This window comes from Lepisma saccharinum, chromosome 17 (genome assembly GCF_977018435.1).
Source record: "Lepisma saccharinum chromosome 17, izLepSacc3.1, whole genome shotgun sequence".
Taxonomy (NCBI): domain Eukaryota; kingdom Metazoa; phylum Arthropoda; class Insecta; order Zygentoma; family Lepismatidae; genus Lepisma; species Lepisma saccharinum.
The window spans coordinates 7,939,518-7,958,721 of NC_139245.1; the positions used below are offsets into that span (position 1 = coordinate 7,939,518).

Here is a 19,204-nt window from a genome sequence, read left to right on the forward strand (position 1 = left end):
ATAACCCGTGACGTAACAGCCCTTGAAGGCCACGGCCTACCTACAGGCTGAGGCGTGTGGTCAGCACGACGAACCTCCAGTCGTTGTGGGTTTCCATGACCGGGTTACGCTACTCATTCGTAGCGCCCCAATCTCCTCACGTTGTTGGTGTGTGGCCACCTGTACCACACACACAGGCCGAAATCTCTGGAGAACAGTTGTAACGCTTCCCCCAGGAGATCTAACATGCGCGCATCCCGTAGCCAGACCACAAACCATGACGCGGCCACGGTGCGGGGAAAATTAACATTGAAATCATTTTAGGTTAATCCTATGATATGGTGTCCAATGAAGGATGTTTCGTGAAACACGGTCGTAGCTCGGGGCCAGTGTGAAAGCCCACACTTATTCACACGGTGTTGTTTCTTCTGACGTGAACGCCAGTGTAAAGTTCGGTCGAAAGTCGAACCAATGCGACCCCCACCTTAATTCGCCAATCAAGGCGATCGGCCACGCTGGCTACATCTAAACGATGAGCGAACGGCGCTTCAACTGCATATTTCTATCACTGAGCCGCAAAATTTCCCACGCACTGCGAAATGTCGAGGATCCTGTCGACAGGTTGCAATCAGAACCCGGTTCCCGGTGACAAATGAAGCAACAGACGGAAATCTAATTACGAGAATATGAAGCGTGCATGTTGAGAATAATGCATAGGTGGCCGTCTGCAGATCATGACGACGCTTGAGGATTGAAATTGAATTGAACGGAACAAGCGATTAAACATTAATGCGGTTTCCTTTGTTTGATGAAAAAAGAACCAGATGTACAAAATACTTATTCTTTCATAATGCATAGTACCATGAAACTTGTACTTTCTCCGAAATCCACCATTAAAAATGAAGTCACAACCATAATATTCTAAGTGCTGACATGTTATCGGAAACATTGACACCTTCTCTATTCTAACAACATTCAGAAGGTAACCTAACCATTCGAAATGTGCTTTGATGTTCCTTATTTCTGGTGCATTATAACTAGATGAGCGTAGAATAAGAACGTGCGAGATCAAATTTAGTTTTCGAGCAGTTTAGAAACTATTCTGTCAGTCAGGCTTGCGTTGAATAACCCTGTACAGTCTTTTTTTTTATTAAAAGGGTGAAGGAAGGAGTGACCTTTCCAGAAGAGAGACTGTGTCCACCTCTCTTCAGCGTGTACACCTTGGAGAGTGCACATCTGGATGCTAACGAGGCTCTGGCACCTTGATACATAGCTAACATAATTCCCTGCGTATGTTTCTCTTTGTTATTTAAGGTCCTCCCGTTGTCGAAGTTGTAACGTCGTTGTTTCTTAATTAAGGGTCGGGTCCTAATTTAAACTGTAGGTGTAGTCCTGATTAGCATTAATGTGTGTAAAGTGAACTTCAAAACCAGCTCATCATCATCCTTGTGACTGTCTTTAATCAAAGACACCTCATTACCTTTCATCCACATCACGGCGATTAGCCGAAAATGGAAGATAAGCGACGCAAAAAAAGGTATTTATTGAAGGCATGCAAATGTTTACAGGTATGTTAAATGTCCACGGTACCTTGTCAGCGACAATATTGCATTTTAACTTGTAGTCGCGTAGTAAAGGAGCTTCTTCGCGTATTGGGTACTGTGTGCAAATAGCCTACATGCTTACGTACATTCAGTGGCGTACCCAGGATCTTCACAGGGGGGTGGGCGTACGCTTTCTTAGTATTCAGCCCTCAATTTGCCATTTTTTCCGCCTTTGATGTACTCTTTTATGAAGCTGGCCAAAGGGAGGTGGGGTTATGACACCCACCAACCTCCCTTGGGTACACCATTGTTTTTACATTATATGTAACCCATATCCACTTCGCTGTCATTGCCTATAAGTAAAGGAAAACACGAAACGTATTGCGACAAACATTCCGGCTGCTGTCATCTGCCAATTGTATTTATCCAACGTTCCCTTGGTAAAACATTCAACGCTAGCAGACAGAACTTACCTCTCCCGCATTCATAGTTCCTCCGTTCCATCAGAGCATCCAGGCCTTCCAGTGTGACGTCATAACGCATCTCGGTGCCCTCTGGCAGAACCATACTATTGCCTGGCTGCGTCGAAGATTGCTTCGATTCGTCTAGAATGCAAGATGCAAAGCAAACAATGATCTCGAGATGTCACCAGAGAAAGTTTCACATATATGACAAAGTGTTGCAACGCTTGACTTTTTCGTTAATATTACAGATAAATAGTTTATAATTAAGGAAGATCTCAGTATAAATTCCATGCACAAAATATTAAGTACTTGATTTAGAAAACGCTCAGAGATTTTCTTTCTTACTGGACATTTGACAATATCAGAATACATAATTGTTTATTTGAATTTTGTTTTAAGTCTACCATTATAAATAGATATGCTAATTGGGACTGGACCTACAGTTTAAAGAGGGATTCGAACTACTATGTGCCTTCACCGGGTAACGAACTCAAGACCACTTCATTTGAAGGCGACAACGTTGCACTACGTCATCGAGGCCATAATGCATGCTTAAATACCGTTGCGTGTGATTCTGAATGTCACCGCTAAAGTGATCTGTGGCAGGGTAAAAACGTCAGGGGAACATAGAAACTGGTATCATAAGATAACCATAGTTTCAGAAGGCAAACATCTTTTAATACATAAAAATACTGTACACTGTAATGCTCAATAGTGACATACTAACAACCCTCAAAGCAGTCTTCCAAATTGTCAACGTTCGCACATGCATCGGACTTCCCAACAAATCATGTATTCTGACATCACAGTGCAGCCACCATGACAAAAAAAATACATAGTTGCCATGAATTCCATAATGGCCAGCCATAATGGCAACCTTTCAGACAGTTTAAACTTTGCTAAACGTAAAAGAGTATTCAAAATTGAATTAAACAGACACATGTAACTTGAGTACGAGCCAATCAACAGCTAAGTTTCACACACAAACGAACTTCTGCACGAAGCAAGTATTGTTTAGAGTGTTTTACCGAGACGAGACGAGAACGAAACTAGCTTCCTCAATTCAAGAGTTGAGACGAAACCACCCCTACACTGTATTCATAAGATCACAGGTCTGGTGCGGGGACGTCCAGCTTGCAACAAGCGCCGGAACTAAAGTCTAAGAGCTCTAAACCTGGTCATCCTAACCTAATAATTCCTGACTTAAATTCCGCTTAGGTCTAATAATGCATGTGTGGTTAGCAGTGGCGTATCCTGAGTCCAAGATCTGGGATATCTCACTATGTCACGTGGTCCTAGGCTAGGTGATCAGGTTGCCAACTCATTAGAAATAAATTTGCCAACTCATAAGAAATCAGGTTGCCAACTCATAAGAAATCAGGTTGCCAACTCATAAGAAATCAGGTTGCCAACTCACAAGAAATCAGGTTGCCAACTCACAAGAAATCAGGTTGCCAACTCTCAAGAAATCAGGTTGCCAACTCACAAGAAATCAGGTTGCCAACTCATAAGAAATCAGGTTGCCAACTCACAAGAAATCAGGTTGCCAACTCACAAGAAATCAGGTTGCCAACTTCAGATTCAGCATCATCATCTCACTAATATGAACAATAAAATGTACAATTTCTGATCGATTTTTCTCCTGAATTTTATTCTCTAGACTTCAGGCTTCGCAGATAGCCTAGCTAGTTAGGTTATGTGGGCCAGGTTTTGAGCTTTTAGCATTTTAATTTTGGCGTTTGTTGCAAGCTGTGTGTATCCCGCACGAGACCCATAAGAGCACAGACCGAAACTGGAAAGATGACTCAGCAAAGAACCTCAACCTAGAACCTTAGTAATGCAAGCTTTGCACGGTACAATCCCAACATTAATTCAGTCAGGAGAGTCGAAATGTCGAAACCAAATTACGCAGGAAGGACCCAGATCCATCTACGTTTCGCACCTTTCTTAACTGAATAAAGGCAATCCCCGTAGAAACAGTATCTTGTCAGGACGCCCGGCAAAATGAAGTAAAATTGCATAGTTTAGAGCAAAAGTGTGGGCTCAGTTGAGGGGGAGAAGAGGGGGTGGAGTGGGGGAGAGAAAAATAATGCCACCTGCATGCGACTGACACTATGATAGAGTTCGTACTGCTTGGAAATGTAGTCGAGTTTCCGCACGTGTTTGTATCTGTGTGCGTGTGCGTGCCAGAGAGAGAGAGGGAGCCACAGTGGATTCATTTCAATTATTCGCGCGACGTGCATAGCGCCACATTTGCAGGCCCGTCATCAGTCATCCTTCCCCAATGCCTCCAATTCCCGGCGGTTATTTAACCCTTGTCGTCCGGGGAAATTAAATCTGTACGGACTTGATGCGAGTACATCTGTCAAGCCGCAATGGAGCGTTCCGTGGCCAGCCGCAACAGCTGTCAGCGGCGCCTCTCAATCTCCTTCCCCGCGATCGCAGCGCCACAACACTGTAGCGGTAAACAAAGAAAGTGAAAACACATGTTTAATCGCGCGCGTGCGGTTTGCTCGACACAGGATCGACTTGTTTCGACCGGCCAATTTTCGATAAAACCTCTCGCTTTTCCGTGTTTGGCTAATTCCCTTCGAAAGTGTGCGACCCCCTCTCTTCGCCCTCCCGCGTATTTTTTCGAGCTCGGTTGGCGACCTCTACGTTCGGTATCTGCTGGAAACGACCACGCAACAGCATATAGTGGCTTACGGTTGCGAGCATGACGACAACCAAGTAACATACTTTAAATTTTAAATATTAGCTTAAATTTATTTCGAAATTTCCTCCATTCTACACTATTATAATAATATAGCTAGCTTCATTTCACCTTCTAACGGTGACGGCGATTACGGTAGGGCGTGGGGAGCAGTTCCCCCACTTTTTGCTCCCGTTCTACGAAAGGAAAGTAAAACGTCTTTGACCCCCACCCCCTACGTTTTGGCACCTTGGCCCCCTGCTTTGAAAGTCAATCGTTTCCACTGCCTTCTACTTCTACAGATATATTTTTTCTGTCCAAAAACCCATTATTTTTTTTTTATTTATTTGAGAAATCCTAAATACAGAGAGAATCCATTTTATATCAGGATATCAACAGAGAGATAAATAGAAATTAACAAACGAGAAGCACACACACATATGTAACAAGAATAATAAAATAAATAATAATAAAACAATAACTAGGGTATAACAAATATTAATTTCTCTTCAGCTGCTTGATGCACGCATTTCTGAAACCTGCTTAGATAGATATATTACTTATATATATTTTTGTGCCACTTCTTAGCTAATCGCGAAGATGAATATGAGTGATGATATGATGAAATTGTTGAAGGAACACTCACAAAGAATACCCATGTCGAGGCCAGGATTCGAATCTGGGACCCCTGACGTCGTAGCGCGCTGTGATAACCACTCCGCCATGGAGGCTGGCTTGTTATAATGTACATTATTGTTTCTTGTTACGGCATAAAATATGATTTTTACATTCCCTTTCAATGCCTTGTATTGGCAAAGTAGAGAAATATGGAAATCCTAATACAGGAGTATGTCCACACAGTCGTTTTGCAGCGAATTCACTGGAATTCAATATCATCACAGCAAAAGTTAGCAAACATGTCACTTTTATAGATTAATTCAAACATAATACGGCGTTACACAGCGTTGCCGCTCTCAGAGTCATTGTGGTGCACGAGCGTTTGTGCTTACATGTATTTTACAGAAATGTTCTTGAAAATGCATTTAAATTGAATGCATGCAATACAGTATGTACTTCTATGCGTATAATATGAGGCAAGTCAAATAGCCTACATGGAAATAGGTATAGATATTTTGTAAATATGGTTTATTCTAGTCAAAATCACAGAGAGAAGGGGAAGCGAAAGATGTAAGGGGAGAAAGAAGCAGAAACTGAGACAAGAGAGATTGATATAGAAAGAAGGAAGAGGGAACAAGGCATTGATGAAAAAATCAAAAAGAAAAAGATATAGAGAGAGAAACAAAAAATTGAAGAAAAAGGGAAAAGAGAGAGAGGGGAGACATTGATAAAGAAACAGAAAGAAAAATATAAAAAAGAGAACAAGAGGATGAAAATTAGAGAAGAGAAAATATGGGAGAACGAAAAGGAAAAGAGAATCAGGAAATACAGGAATAGAGAAAATGAGAAGGTGAGATATAAAAACTAAATTGAGAAGGAGGGACGGGCACTCATAAAGAATCCAGTAGAAAGAAAAAGATAGAGGAAAAAGAAGAAGAAAGAAAATAGAATCAGAGAAAGGAAGAAAATAGAAACAGAGGATGGAAGGAAGAAAGAGGTATAGAGAGAAGATAAAAAGATTGAGAAAGAGCGAGACAGAGAAAAAGAGAGAGAGAGAGTTTTAGCAACTACGTCCACCCTTGACTCTCCGGAATATTTTTTTTTTTCCGGCAGCGGCACTGATGCCCCATATTTCCGGTGGCACTCTTACTTCGATTGAGAATCGCTAATATAAAATTATGACGAGCGTGACATATGATTATTGATATCAAATGTCGGTATTCCTCTTCACATTTGTTTGCTTGTATATTGCATCGCTTTCTTCAGCGTTGCAATTAACCTAGAGAAACGAAATGAAATATACAAACTACAAGCATAAAAAAATCGTGTAAATAACGAAACTTTTTAAAAATATATCGCATGCCATATCATGCCGCAACGAAACATCTTATTTCCCAAATATGTCGAGCCGAAACGTATGGCGCCTGCTGACTTGTTCGTCCTAAAAATGTCACTGCGTGTGGAGTTTGGCGTGGTGGGGGGATTGGCGACCAATACAATCTCCAGAGTGCAATAAAAGTCAGAGAACAGAGGCGGCTAATTGATTCCAAGCCTCGGCCATTTCCAACATCTCCGAAATGTCCCTGTTACTCCCCAGCAAACACAGGGCAACACGCTCTCCTGTGCCTCGAGCGCCACCCGACACAGAGCGGAGGTTGTTGGAACTCCCCAAGTATATTTACGTAAATATGAAGAACATATGTGTATATACATATATGTATGGCATGGGTGTGTGTGATATCGCGATTAGCCAAAAGGGTGCGAAATAACAAAAATACGAAATATGCTAATCATGTGACGTGTGGAATTTGATAATTGCTCGAAACCAATCTTAAATTTATGGCGAGGAAAAATGTTTCAGGACTGGACCTACCGCATAAAGCAGGACTGAAAGCACTGGATTTTTGTCTCCGCCGGGAACCGAACACGTGATCTCTTGTTTGAAAGAAGATGACAATGAACACTAAAATATCGTGCAGACGGTGAAGTTCATGACATTTCTTGTAACCAGTGATACTAAAGTATAAAAGTTACGTAAAAATAAGTTATATTGAAGTGTAGAAATTTACAAGAAATTGAATCAGTTAGAGAACTAACAATGCCAGGAATATTATTTTAATGCTTCACCACAATGTTAATATACTTTTTATGTTACGTTTGTCAAAGTTTGTCTCAAGTTCTCGACTACAGGCATACAATTTAAAGTAGTATCTGCAACACTGGGGAATCGAACACCAGACCCGTGAATACAACATATTAACGTTCAACACCACGCAATCAAGAAGGAGTGGAGTGTTTTACAAATTGAACATTCACTGCATGACTTGTCATTTCAACACACGAGAAGGAGAAACGGGGAGATAAGGAAAATGATAAGGTTTCAATTATTTAAGTCCACTTTATGCTCAGATAGCTGATTGGGACTGGATCTATAGAGTGCAGAATGCGGAATTCGAACCAATGTCAAATGTGCTTCCAAGCCAGGGTGCGAAATCCTGGGGGACGGGGGATTTCCCCCCAACAATCTTTGCAAAAAAAAATCCCCCCAGCAAACATTTCTGGGGGGAGAGTTCTTGTTATAACACACAAAAGATAATCAATTAGTTTTAATTTGAAATATACTTTACTAAGATTAATATCGAAAACACACACAAATTAGTGTAGTTGTGAGTATTGAATGCTTTCTCTCTCTCAAGAAATTATTATCAAATCTGAATCAATACGGCACAACAAGAATGCAAGACAATAATATCTTTGAAATCTAATTGATTTATATTAACATAAAGCACAAACTAAACAAGAACTTACACACAATAAAACCACTTCAACTATTTCATAATTTATTAATCTCTTTAACCGATTAGTATAGGAATTAGTTAGCTGCTTTGCAATATCTGATATGTATAAAAGTAACAGATTAATTTCCTTTATGTAATTAATTATAATAATAATAATATATTATTAATTGAATAGTTTATTTTTACTTTTAATAACATTACAAATATGTATATAGTATAATTTTCACGTATGTTTGTAGGAAGGGGGTTTGAAGATTAAGAACTTTCTCTCCCCCCCTTTCCAGTTTTCAACGATAACTTATATTGAAACAATGAAACCTCTTGCTTTCTTTTAAATTGAATAGCCAAGCAAGAGAAGTTAAATACTTTCATCATCATATTGGCATGGTTGGCACAGCGGTTTATCCAAAGATATCCATCTAGTGTGAGGGGGAGGTGTAACTTCGTTATTTGGAGGTGCAAAGGTAAAGTTTGAGTCAAAATGGCAATAAATTTGTCCTTTGTGAAATTTTTAGGATGGTGCTGAGGAAATTTGGGGTGTTAGAGGGAGCGGTAAATAACTGATTTGATCTACTGTTAATAGTAAACACTAACAATGAATTTAATACATGCTGTTAGTTTTGCACTAATGTAATTCAGCTATACAGTGCCTCTGTACAGTGCTAGTATTCGAAATGTTCTTACTTACCTCCAGGGACTGCGAACCGAATTTGAACTCGAACTGAAACATGCTCCAGTTCGACTTATAGTTCGCACTCGAACCTGAACTGAAATGTTTCGCTACATTCTGGTGCACCATAACCCTCCGTGGCCTTTCAGTTTAAGTTTTGTTTCGGAATAAAACTTCGTAGTGAACAATTTGGTATTTTGGGGGCTGCTAGATCCGAATATTTGGAAATAGATAAGATCCGAAATGCCATTAAGGCAGTCTTTCTCATTTTTTTTTTTTTGCCTGAGAGTCCCCCTTGACATAATTGAATATTTCTGTGTACCCCCTGAATTCTCAATATTTTATATACCTAAACATTGTATGAAATAAGTGTGAAAAATGACACCAAACACGAACTCATTGCTTCCAATACGCTACATAATAATATGGATACGTAGTTATTACTTCTGAGTGGCAATATGTTTGTAATTCGTATATCTTGGTCGTGTTTGGTGTCATTTTTTATATTTTATAGCCCAGATTTCAATTATAACAAAATAAATGTAATATTGTTACAACATAAAAAAATAACATTGTTGATTCAAATAGTCAGTAGGTGACTCACTAGTCACTACGTCCGTCCGGTCCAGTTCCTATTGCGTCTCCACCTGTAGGAAGGGAACAGGAAGTATGTATTTTCCAACAGTGCCTTACATCGCATTGCATTCCCGTTCCCAACCAATCACGTGGCCTCCTACCCGACTGCCATGCCATCAAACTGTTTAAATCCAGGTACTATAAATAACCCTGTTCATACAAGATATTAATCAAATCCACATTGGAATCGTGTTTTTCACCACAGCTGCAGCGCAATTCAAGAAACAATTCTCATATCGGCATTGTCCAAGAGTGGTGGTCATTGGTTCTGCGGTCACGAAAGAAGTTTGATCGACACACTGTCGGCTTAAACCACAATACATTTTCTTTCAATGGGTAACTGGGGAAGGCAAGTGCAATGCGCATTTTCCCCACTTTTCATTGTGGTTACTCTTGAGAGGGCGCATTTTCCCACTTCTATTGCGAGAGCGCACTTTTCCCGGACGCATTTTTCCCGACACCGGTGGTTTTGGCTGCACCTGCCACCCAGGTAAGCGTGGAGCGGTTGTTCTCAAGTGTGAAGTTTGTAATGTCAGATTTGAGGTACAACCTTTCCTCTCCAGCACTTGATGATCTCATGGTCTTGCGGACGAATGCTTTATTCCAAAAGCGTTCTGATCAGCACTTGCCAACCTTAAACCAAGATGAAAATTCTTTCAGTTCCTCTATTAGCTCCAGTAGTGTTTACGAGTTCGTCGAGGAGGAAGGTCAATAGTCATTGTTTTTAATGCTCACATGTTTGCTGTCGTTTTTCATAATTCTCGTTTGGAAAGACATTTAAAAGATTAACATTGTAAGATTTATGTATGACCTAATTTCCTTTTTTATTCAAAATTTAAATAATAGCTGTTAAAGTGCAAATACGAGGTTACATACGAGGAGGAGGAACTCGTACTACAAAATTATGACATGTATCATTTACAATCAACCAAAGTTTGTGAAGATATTTTTAAGTGATTTTTCTTTAATCCATGGTTATTGTAGGTGTGAAAATATCCATCGAGGATAGATGCTTATTGCGTTTTTCATAAATTAACAGTTCATACACTATTTTATTTTAATTTTCTATTTTCAGGAATTCAGAAAACCAAACAAAATTATGTAATTACATACAAAAGAGTAATACAAAAGAGTAAATGCCATTTTCCATGAATTGGAAAATTTGCTGCCATAGGAAAATCTAATGTGTATTAATCTTATTGATGTAGTTTTGCGCGAAAATGGACACACTTATGAAGCTAGCCACAGCTCACATAGAATTGTATCTGTTTTATTAACTACAGTTTGGTTGCTGTACTGTGATGACATACGTTACTTTCATAAATGTATTTGTTTAACTCAGGCGCGGTTGGCCCTATAGCGCACAGGATCAGTGAACCCCCAGTAATATACGATAATCACCTCGAGAATGAACAATGAACAATGTCTTTAAATTTTCACATTATTTCGCTAAAAATTCTACACAATAAGTCATGTATTTGTGCCCGTAACACGGCGAACTCTCTTGCTGAGAAGAAGAAACCGCGAATCGGCCGCCCTGATACAGACCCTCAGTTGAACCCCCACAGGACAGCTCGTGCCATTGTGAAAGCTTCGTGCGGGAGCAGAAGCGCGAGGAGGGTATAGGACAAAATACATGGGCGATGAGATTTGCAGAACCTATGTTCAACCCAACGGTCATGCGCAGTTCGTTCTCTCGCAGAAGGCGCGGGACAAGGCTCCTTTCTCGCTGCTTCCTCCCTTCCAGTGTTGCTGCGTGCGGTTCAAGTTTGAAGCGCACACATTACATATTCAATCTTCTCTTGTATCATTTTTGCACCGAACTTCTTGGAATAAATGCAAGATTGTGTCAGAGATGGATGAGTGGAAACAAATAGAAGCTGGAATTAAATGCGATGAATTAAAATAAAGGAGATACATTACCAAAATACCTTGTGCATGCATTCAGAGGTTTTTCCTTAAAGGTGGAAACACTTCGGGTTCGCGAAAGAGAAAGAATGGCGCGAAGACGTGACTCGCTGTCGCTCGGTGTCAAAGTCTCAAGTTTTTTAGTTTTTGAAGTGCTTGGATACTTGTTGGAAAGTATTAAGTGATGCTGCGAGTGAAACGAGGGATGGACTTTACCTAAGTTATGTCATTTGATGCAGTGTAGGCGTTGCTGTCCGCGCAGGTAAGAAATGACCGATAGAAATGCACATAATTAACGTAAACAAACTTCCTTGTCCACTGAAAAAAAGCGTGTGCTGGTCGACCAGCCCCAAATTTGAACAAACCTGTCGCGTATAAATGAAAGGGTCTCAGGTTCGATTTCTAGTATGCGCATGCCATTAGTTGCCATTTCCCTTTAACAAATGTAGGACCAGTTCTGATTAGTCAGCATGGACGTCCGGAAGGGGAAAAGGGGGCCGCGCCCCCCATGGAAATTGAATGTAAACCAAAAATTATATATTACACGCATATAATTTAATTTCAGTCACAGTAATTTTTGGTAATTATTATAAAAGCGTTGCAGTAACTTTAGACTGAAGGAGTGTTTTTTGCTCCTCGTGGGGAAAAAATATATTACTTGCCCCTACTTGAGGATGTCCATGATATTCCAACAAAACTCAACTTTTTTCATAAAGGCACAATTTATTGTAGTTTCAGCCCTAAATTTATTCGCACACCCCTACAACAAAACCTTATACTCCCAGATAAAAAGAATTCTTGACAAAGCTTTTAAACCCTCCCCCATCCTTTTGTTGGGCGAAGGAAGTATATTTTGCGGAAAGTGAATATATGTCACATCACTTCAGTGAACCCCCGGGTAAATAATGCACGAGCCGCGCCTGGTTTAACTACAATTTGGTTACTGTACTGTGATGTCATACGCTACTTTCAGAAATTAAAAAAGAACAAGAGTTTCCTTATCCTCTATTGTAAAAAAACAAATAACAACAAAGCTGGAACCTGCCATGGTTGCCAACCCATAAGAACTTGTTTGTTACATCTGCACATGTGTTTATGTGTGAACAAGTATGTTGAAAACTGAAAACTTTCATTCCGGGCCAAACTGGAAGTGAAAGTTCAGACCATCCATTTACAGTTCGGGTAGATATGCTCCGGTTTCATTCCAGTTTCATTTCGAGAACTGAAAGTGAACCGAAAGGTTTCATTCTGGGCCGAACTGAATCTAAAACCCCAGATCATTCCAGTTGTGGTTCGGACATATATACTCCGGTTTCATTCCAGTTTCATTTCGAGAACTGAAAGTGAACCGAAAGGTTTCATTCTGGGCCGAACTGAATCTAAAACCCCAGATCATTCCAGTTGTGGTTCGGACATATATACTCCGGTTTCATTCCAGTTTCATTTCGAGAACTGAAAGTGAACCAAAAGGTTTTATTCCGGGCCGAACTGAAACTATAACCTCAGATCATTCCAGTTACGGTTCGGACATATATATTCCGGTTCCATTCCAGTTCAGTTCGAGAACTGAAAATGAACCGAATGGTTTCATTCCGTGCCGAACTGGATGTAAAACATCAGATGATCATTCCAGTTCTGGTTCGGACATATATACTCCGGTTCCATTCCAGTTCAGTTCGAGAACTGAAAGTGAACCGCAATGTTTCATTCCGAGCCGAACTGAAACTGAAACTGAAAGTAGGTTTCAACTGCAGTCCCTGCTTACCTCACAGAAATCGGTCACTTTCCATTCATGAAGAGAAAAACGAACAAATGAAAGCTGCCTTGCTTTCAACGAATTATTCTTTCGATATTTTCTCCCATTTTTTTTACTAACACACAAACCATGATAGAAACTACATTGGCAAGAAGTAGCAATCGACAAGAGATCTTTGTAAAAACACTCCAACAAACATACATCACTCTCGCTTTGCAACGAATAATCAATCTACTTCCGGCCGCAGTCGCTTAGAAGGCAAGTTTCAACTTGCACGGAGGACAAGGTGAATACATACAGGTGGAGTCAGTCGCTGGTTTTAAAGCCTCATTGGTTGACTAGTATGACCGTATTTGGATAAGTGGGTTAATAAGAAAGATAAGTAGAATCACCAATTACGCACACGTATCATAATAAAATTCTCAACAAGCTTTTAGTATAAAAAATGAGAGCAGAGCCACGTTATCTGTCCTCGGACAATGTGCGAACTACACGCTTACCAAATGATTAATCAGTGTTCATGGACGTCCGCAGGATATTTTCCAGGGAGGGGCAAGCAAGGTATTTTTTTCCAGGGGGGGGGGCAAAGGACACATATTTTCCTCCAAAATAGTGATGCCCCCTCAAAAAACACTATTTCAGTCTGAAATTATCATGTTTCTTCAACGAATTTAGTGTTGCCCACGGAACGAGACGGGACAGGCTTTTAAAAATTCGAGACGAGACGAGATTGATCATGTGTCCCTTTGACAAACGAATATTTTCGAGACGAGACAGCATTTCACAGCATTTCCACGAGACGAGACAGGCCAAAGTCTCGTCTCGTGGGCAACACTAAACGAATTATTAATAATAATTAACATAAATTACTGTGATTGAAATGAAATTATGTGTGAAATATATAATGTTTAGGTACACATTCATTTTCCAGGGGGGGCCGTGGCTCTCCCTTGCCCCCCCTTCCGGACGCCCATGTCAGTGTTACCTGGCCAGAGCTACGAATATGGAGTTGATCAGTAAACTAGTGAATTATTTGGTTAAAAATTCACCAATCGCTTTATAACTTAAAAAAAAACAACTTATTTTGTACATTAAAAATAATCGAATAATTATTCTCCAATGTTGTATGTCTGTCGAGACCTTTCCAGACGAAACCGAAAACATGCCAAACATCTGTAAAATCTAGACAAAGACGGAACATAATTTTTGGAAATCTCGGTATGTTCGAGGATAGATAAAAATTTCGCCTAAATGGGAAGTGCTCTTCTAAGCAACCTGTTGGGACATAGGAAGGGGGAGAGGGGGGCTATGTGCTTGTTATATAATTTGATATTAAAGTCGTTTAATAAAAATAAAAATTGTATGTATTTTTAGTTAGGTTTAATAAGGTATTTTTCAAATTTTCATATATTTCCGTGACGTCGCTTTTCTACCTCTTATTTAATATCAACAACAAAAATGGACGGCGTATTTCGAGGAGGTCAAAATATACATGTTTCGTATTTGTTGTATGATTGAGGGCTCGGATTTCCGCGGTATTTATTTATGCCAGGTTTAGTGGGATCATACAGCTTTGAAGTCACAGTCCCTAAGAAAATTTATGCACACTACTACTACAAATAATATGAATAAAATATTACATCAACTGGACTTACCATACTTTGTTGCTATTAGATTTTATACATATTTTTGGCATTAATTTTCCTTTCCAGGCAGTTGTTTTTATACAAATTTTAGCGATCCTAAACTACACGAAAGCTAGACAATGAATTGTTCTCTTATACTGTATCTCAATCTTTACGCCATATTTTAACCTATTCATTAACTAACTTGTCTATTTTAATAATTATTATGTTGAGTAATCTATTAATTGTATTAAAAGGTAAAAGTGCTCCCCTGTGCTATGCACAGCACCATGAAGGCGTATAAGGGGTGTGGTGTTAGGGCCCACACTTTCTTGATCACGGCCGAAGGTGGGGGTGATGTGATCAGCACCACGCCCCTGGCCGCCTTTACCTCCCAGAGTTTAAACCAGGTACCCACTTTATACTGGAAGGGCGCCGGAGGCGCTTGAACAGGTGGGAAAAATCACGGTTCTCCCCCGCCGGGGATCGAACCCGGGTCTCTCGCATGGTAGTCAAACGCCCTAACGACTTCTTTCTTTAAAGGAAAGCCCCTAAGCGGAAGCTTCCCCCATCACACTTCATTCATTCATATCATTTTCATTCATATTTCAATTTCAGGACTTTTCAGGACAGACAATCACAAACATCCACGTCCGAGCCGGGAGTCGAACCCGGGACCTCTGGCATTGCAGCGCAGTGTGCTAACCACTCCTACACGGAGGCCGACGACGACTGAGCTACCGCGGCTAATTGTATTAAAGTACATTAAATAAAACATTGTTGTTATTATAATTATTATTATTAGTAGTAGTAGTAGTAGTAGCAGTAGTGAGACAGTTGTTTCACTCCTTCCGAAATATATGGCTATAGATGTACAACTACCTTCAATAAAAATGGAGCACCTATATCCTGAAATACTCGCTTCCCTGCAAGGCATGTTGCCTAACTCTATAGCGGTGGTAGAAGTTGCCATTGAAAATTTGCTTTTATAATTCACTTATCGCCGCAGTTAGGCAACACGCCTCGCAGGGAAGCGAGTACTTCAGGATCAGGTTCCCATTTTTATTGCCGGTGACGGTACGTGGGTCAGTAGTGGGTGATGATTAGGGCTCGGAAGTTGAAGACATATAAATTGCCAAAAAAAAGACCTACAAAAAGACCTAAAAATATCAAAAAATGACCTTAAAACGAAAAAAAGGTCGTATAAATGTGATCCAAATTAATTAATAACTTCAGTTTTAATTACATATTTAATGAATAAAAAAAATACAAAATTCTGGTGGTATGGAACACACAGTGCGAAAAAACTATATGAATGAAATGCATCTTCTCTCAGTCCAAAAATGTTTTTCTCTCGTTTCAGGGATGGTTCAAATATATTTATTTATTTCTTTACTACAGAAAGGATGTTTAAGAGGTGATGAACTGATGATGATTCGAATTGAGAATGGGCAGTAAAAACGTAGTCGAAAGAAGGTGAAGTTGCAAAAGAAAGCCGTTAAGACCTAAAAAGAAGGCTAAAAAAGGACCAATAAGCCAAAACCAAAAAACGCCGAAAAAGGACAAATAAAACCCACCTTTTTCTGGCCTACAATGACCCAAAATGAACATATATTATGTTGGGCCTCGTCTTCGGACACCAGGAAAAAAAAGGATTTTTCCTCAAGTTCCGAACCCTAGTGTTGATAATGGATGATGGAACAAACACAATAATACATCCATGCCTTGGCCAGGGTGTGAGGGTGAACCTTTGGTTTTGCAGCGCGTGCAACTCTCAAACGAGACTAACACGAGACCGAGAACATGTCATGACATTTAGTCTCGGCTACTTAAAGCTACTTAACCTAGTTAAAAAAGCTACCCCCTGTGTATTGTACCTTGCCACAAGGGGGTAGGGGGATTTCGAGGTACGGCCTCCATGTCACCCAAATTGGAGATGATGTGATCACCATCATGCTCTGACCGCCTCAATTACCCATAGAGGCTGGTTGAGCCCCAGAGCCGCTCCTTGCAGGGATATTGGCTGAAACGTTCCCACCCGGTTTAACCCAATTCGGGTATCGAACCAGGGTTGGAGTTAGATGCCATACCGTCTCGGCTCCATTTGTAAATACAAAAAAATGTTGCAAAACTCATTTGTCATCCCTGGCGACACTGTGAGGGGAGGACTGCGAAGGGGAGAGGAAGAATGACGACAAAAATAACGGGGGAGGGGAGCGCAGAGGCAAAAAGAGACTATCAGAAGCCATATCTTGGGTGCCCGACGAAGAACTCCGCAAACGTATCGTGAAGGAAGAAACCGACAAGGGAGTAAGAAGCCATCACAAAGAACAATGCAAGAGGTTAAGATTTTACGATTGAATCCTCCGATAACGCAACCTCTGAATATTATGTCGCTGATATAGGGAGCAGGTAGAGGGACTTTTTCCCACGATTTTCGCGTTCGTTCGTTCCAGTCGCTCGCTTTCATTTTACTTTTTAACGCTACATCAGTGTTTCCACTTTATAACAATAAAAATCCCATTTATTAAGCGATGTATTTCCCTTTTTGGTGCAAACATTCCCACTTTATCATAATTTTGAAACCTGATGTAGGGTGTAAAGAGGGCAGTGTTGGAAGGGATGCACTCAAGAGCATGGGCGTCGGGGATGGAGGTCCTTCAACTCCCCTTGGAGTTTATCATTACTAATAACATAAATAAAATAAGTTAGTATTCGAACAAAATAAAAGTACAAAATGGGTTAAATCGAAAATATTGCGTGTAATATCCTACATAAACAATATGACTAAAATTTCTCCCCAACTTTTGAAACTTGTTTGTAGAACGAGATGTAAAAAACAGTATATCTATGTACTTCAGTACACTAAAATAATGCATATAAAAAAAAAACAGTTCTGATGGATATTCAATCATGTGCTGAATCGAGTAGAGGGGTCTCCCAAGGTTATAAAAAAAAGTAAAGTAAAGTGCTCCCCTGTGCATAGCACCACGCCATGAAGGCGTATAGGGGGTGTGGGGGTAACGCCCCACACTTTCTTGATCCGGTCGTGAGTGGGGGTGATGTGATCAGCATCACGCCCCTGACCGCCTTTACCCCCCAGGGTTTCCCCCAGGTACCCATGTTATTCGACGCTGGGTGGGCGCCGGGGCCGCTTCCATCGTTAGAAAAGTTCCCGGATTTGAACCGGCCGGGGATCGAACCCGGGACCTTTAGCATGGTAGTCAGACGCGTTACCGACTGAGCCACCGCACAAGGTTATAAAAATAATAATAAATATGGAATAAAATTAATTTATTTTTACTAGTCTAATAGTGATTATTTTATAACAATAATCACAAGCACGGCAATAACTATTATTGTTACTGTTTCTACTATTCAAGTTTTATCAATACCTTACCCCTCCTACAAAAAATTGTGGCGATGCCCATACTCAAGATTGATTTGCTTTATTTTACTTCGCTTGTTTGCCACTCTTGGCGAAGATGGGGATGAGTGATGATATGATGAATGGACACTCACAGACATCCATGCCCATGCCAGGATTCGAACCCAGGACCCTGGGCGTCGTTGCGCGATGTGGTAACCACTCCGCCACGGGGGTCGGCCCCTCATACTCAAGAGTCAACCCTCCCTCGCAATAGAGAATTGGAAAATGCAACTTGGGAAGGTAGCGAGAGTCCGGCGAATGAAAAATGGCCAGAATTATTATCTGTAGGGTCGTGTTTTCTTACTTCACCTGTGCTAAATGATTCTATCGAGCGTCTACGTATTTATTTATTTATTTATTTACTGCCCTCAACAGAGGTAAACCTCCAATTACAGACGGCAGAAAAAAACAAACAAAACAATACAATTAGCAAATATATAAACATACATCAACCTATAATACAAGTAATCAATAACATAATCAATAATGAAATTAAACAATCTGACCCTTTCTCTTGTCTTTCACCATACAAGAACAAAGTCTTGTGCAATAATTACAGACATAAAATACCTATAGATATATAATTGTAGAATATAATGGAAAATAATGGGGACAATAGTGATACCAGAATGATTACAGTATTTTTGTCATAATTCTGATTCAATCATTTTTTTATATATTAGTTTGAATGGCAATGATAAATCTAAGGCCTGGTTATTCATTGAAAGCGTATTATACAAATCACACATCCTACTTAATGGGCTGCTTTTATATTTCTCAATTTTGGGAATTTTCGGAATCAGTAAGTTTCGCCCACGTAAATTACTTTTTCTCGTATTGAATTGTAGTTGACTGAGGAAATAACTATTGTCTAATATACCGTTTACAGTTTTATGTAAGTATAAGTGATACAGAATATTCCGCCTATTACAAAGGCTCTTAAAATTAAATTCATGCAGCAAATTTTGATATGGCACATTATATTGTATTGACTTTTTATATTTTATATAATATAAATACCTCAAAAATTTCTTCTGTGTTCTCTCCACGGTATTTTCATGCGATTTGTAGATTGGTGATCAGA

The 19,204-nt window shown here is 40.0% G+C and overlaps 1 protein-coding gene across 2 annotated transcripts in view; it reads right to left on the reverse strand.

Annotated features, from left to right (window-relative positions):
* Positions 1–19,204, reverse strand: part of L (zinc finger protein Lobe) — a 604,581-nt gene that overhangs the window by 396,156 nt on the left and 189,221 nt on the right. For both annotated transcript variants that reach the window (XM_083138877.1, XM_083138878.1), the window contains one exon: positions 1,997–2,128. In XM_083138877.1, the coding sequence (XP_082995003.1) occupies positions 1,997–2,128 (132 nt within the window). The remainder of the gene's footprint in view (positions 1–1,996; positions 2,129–19,204) is intronic.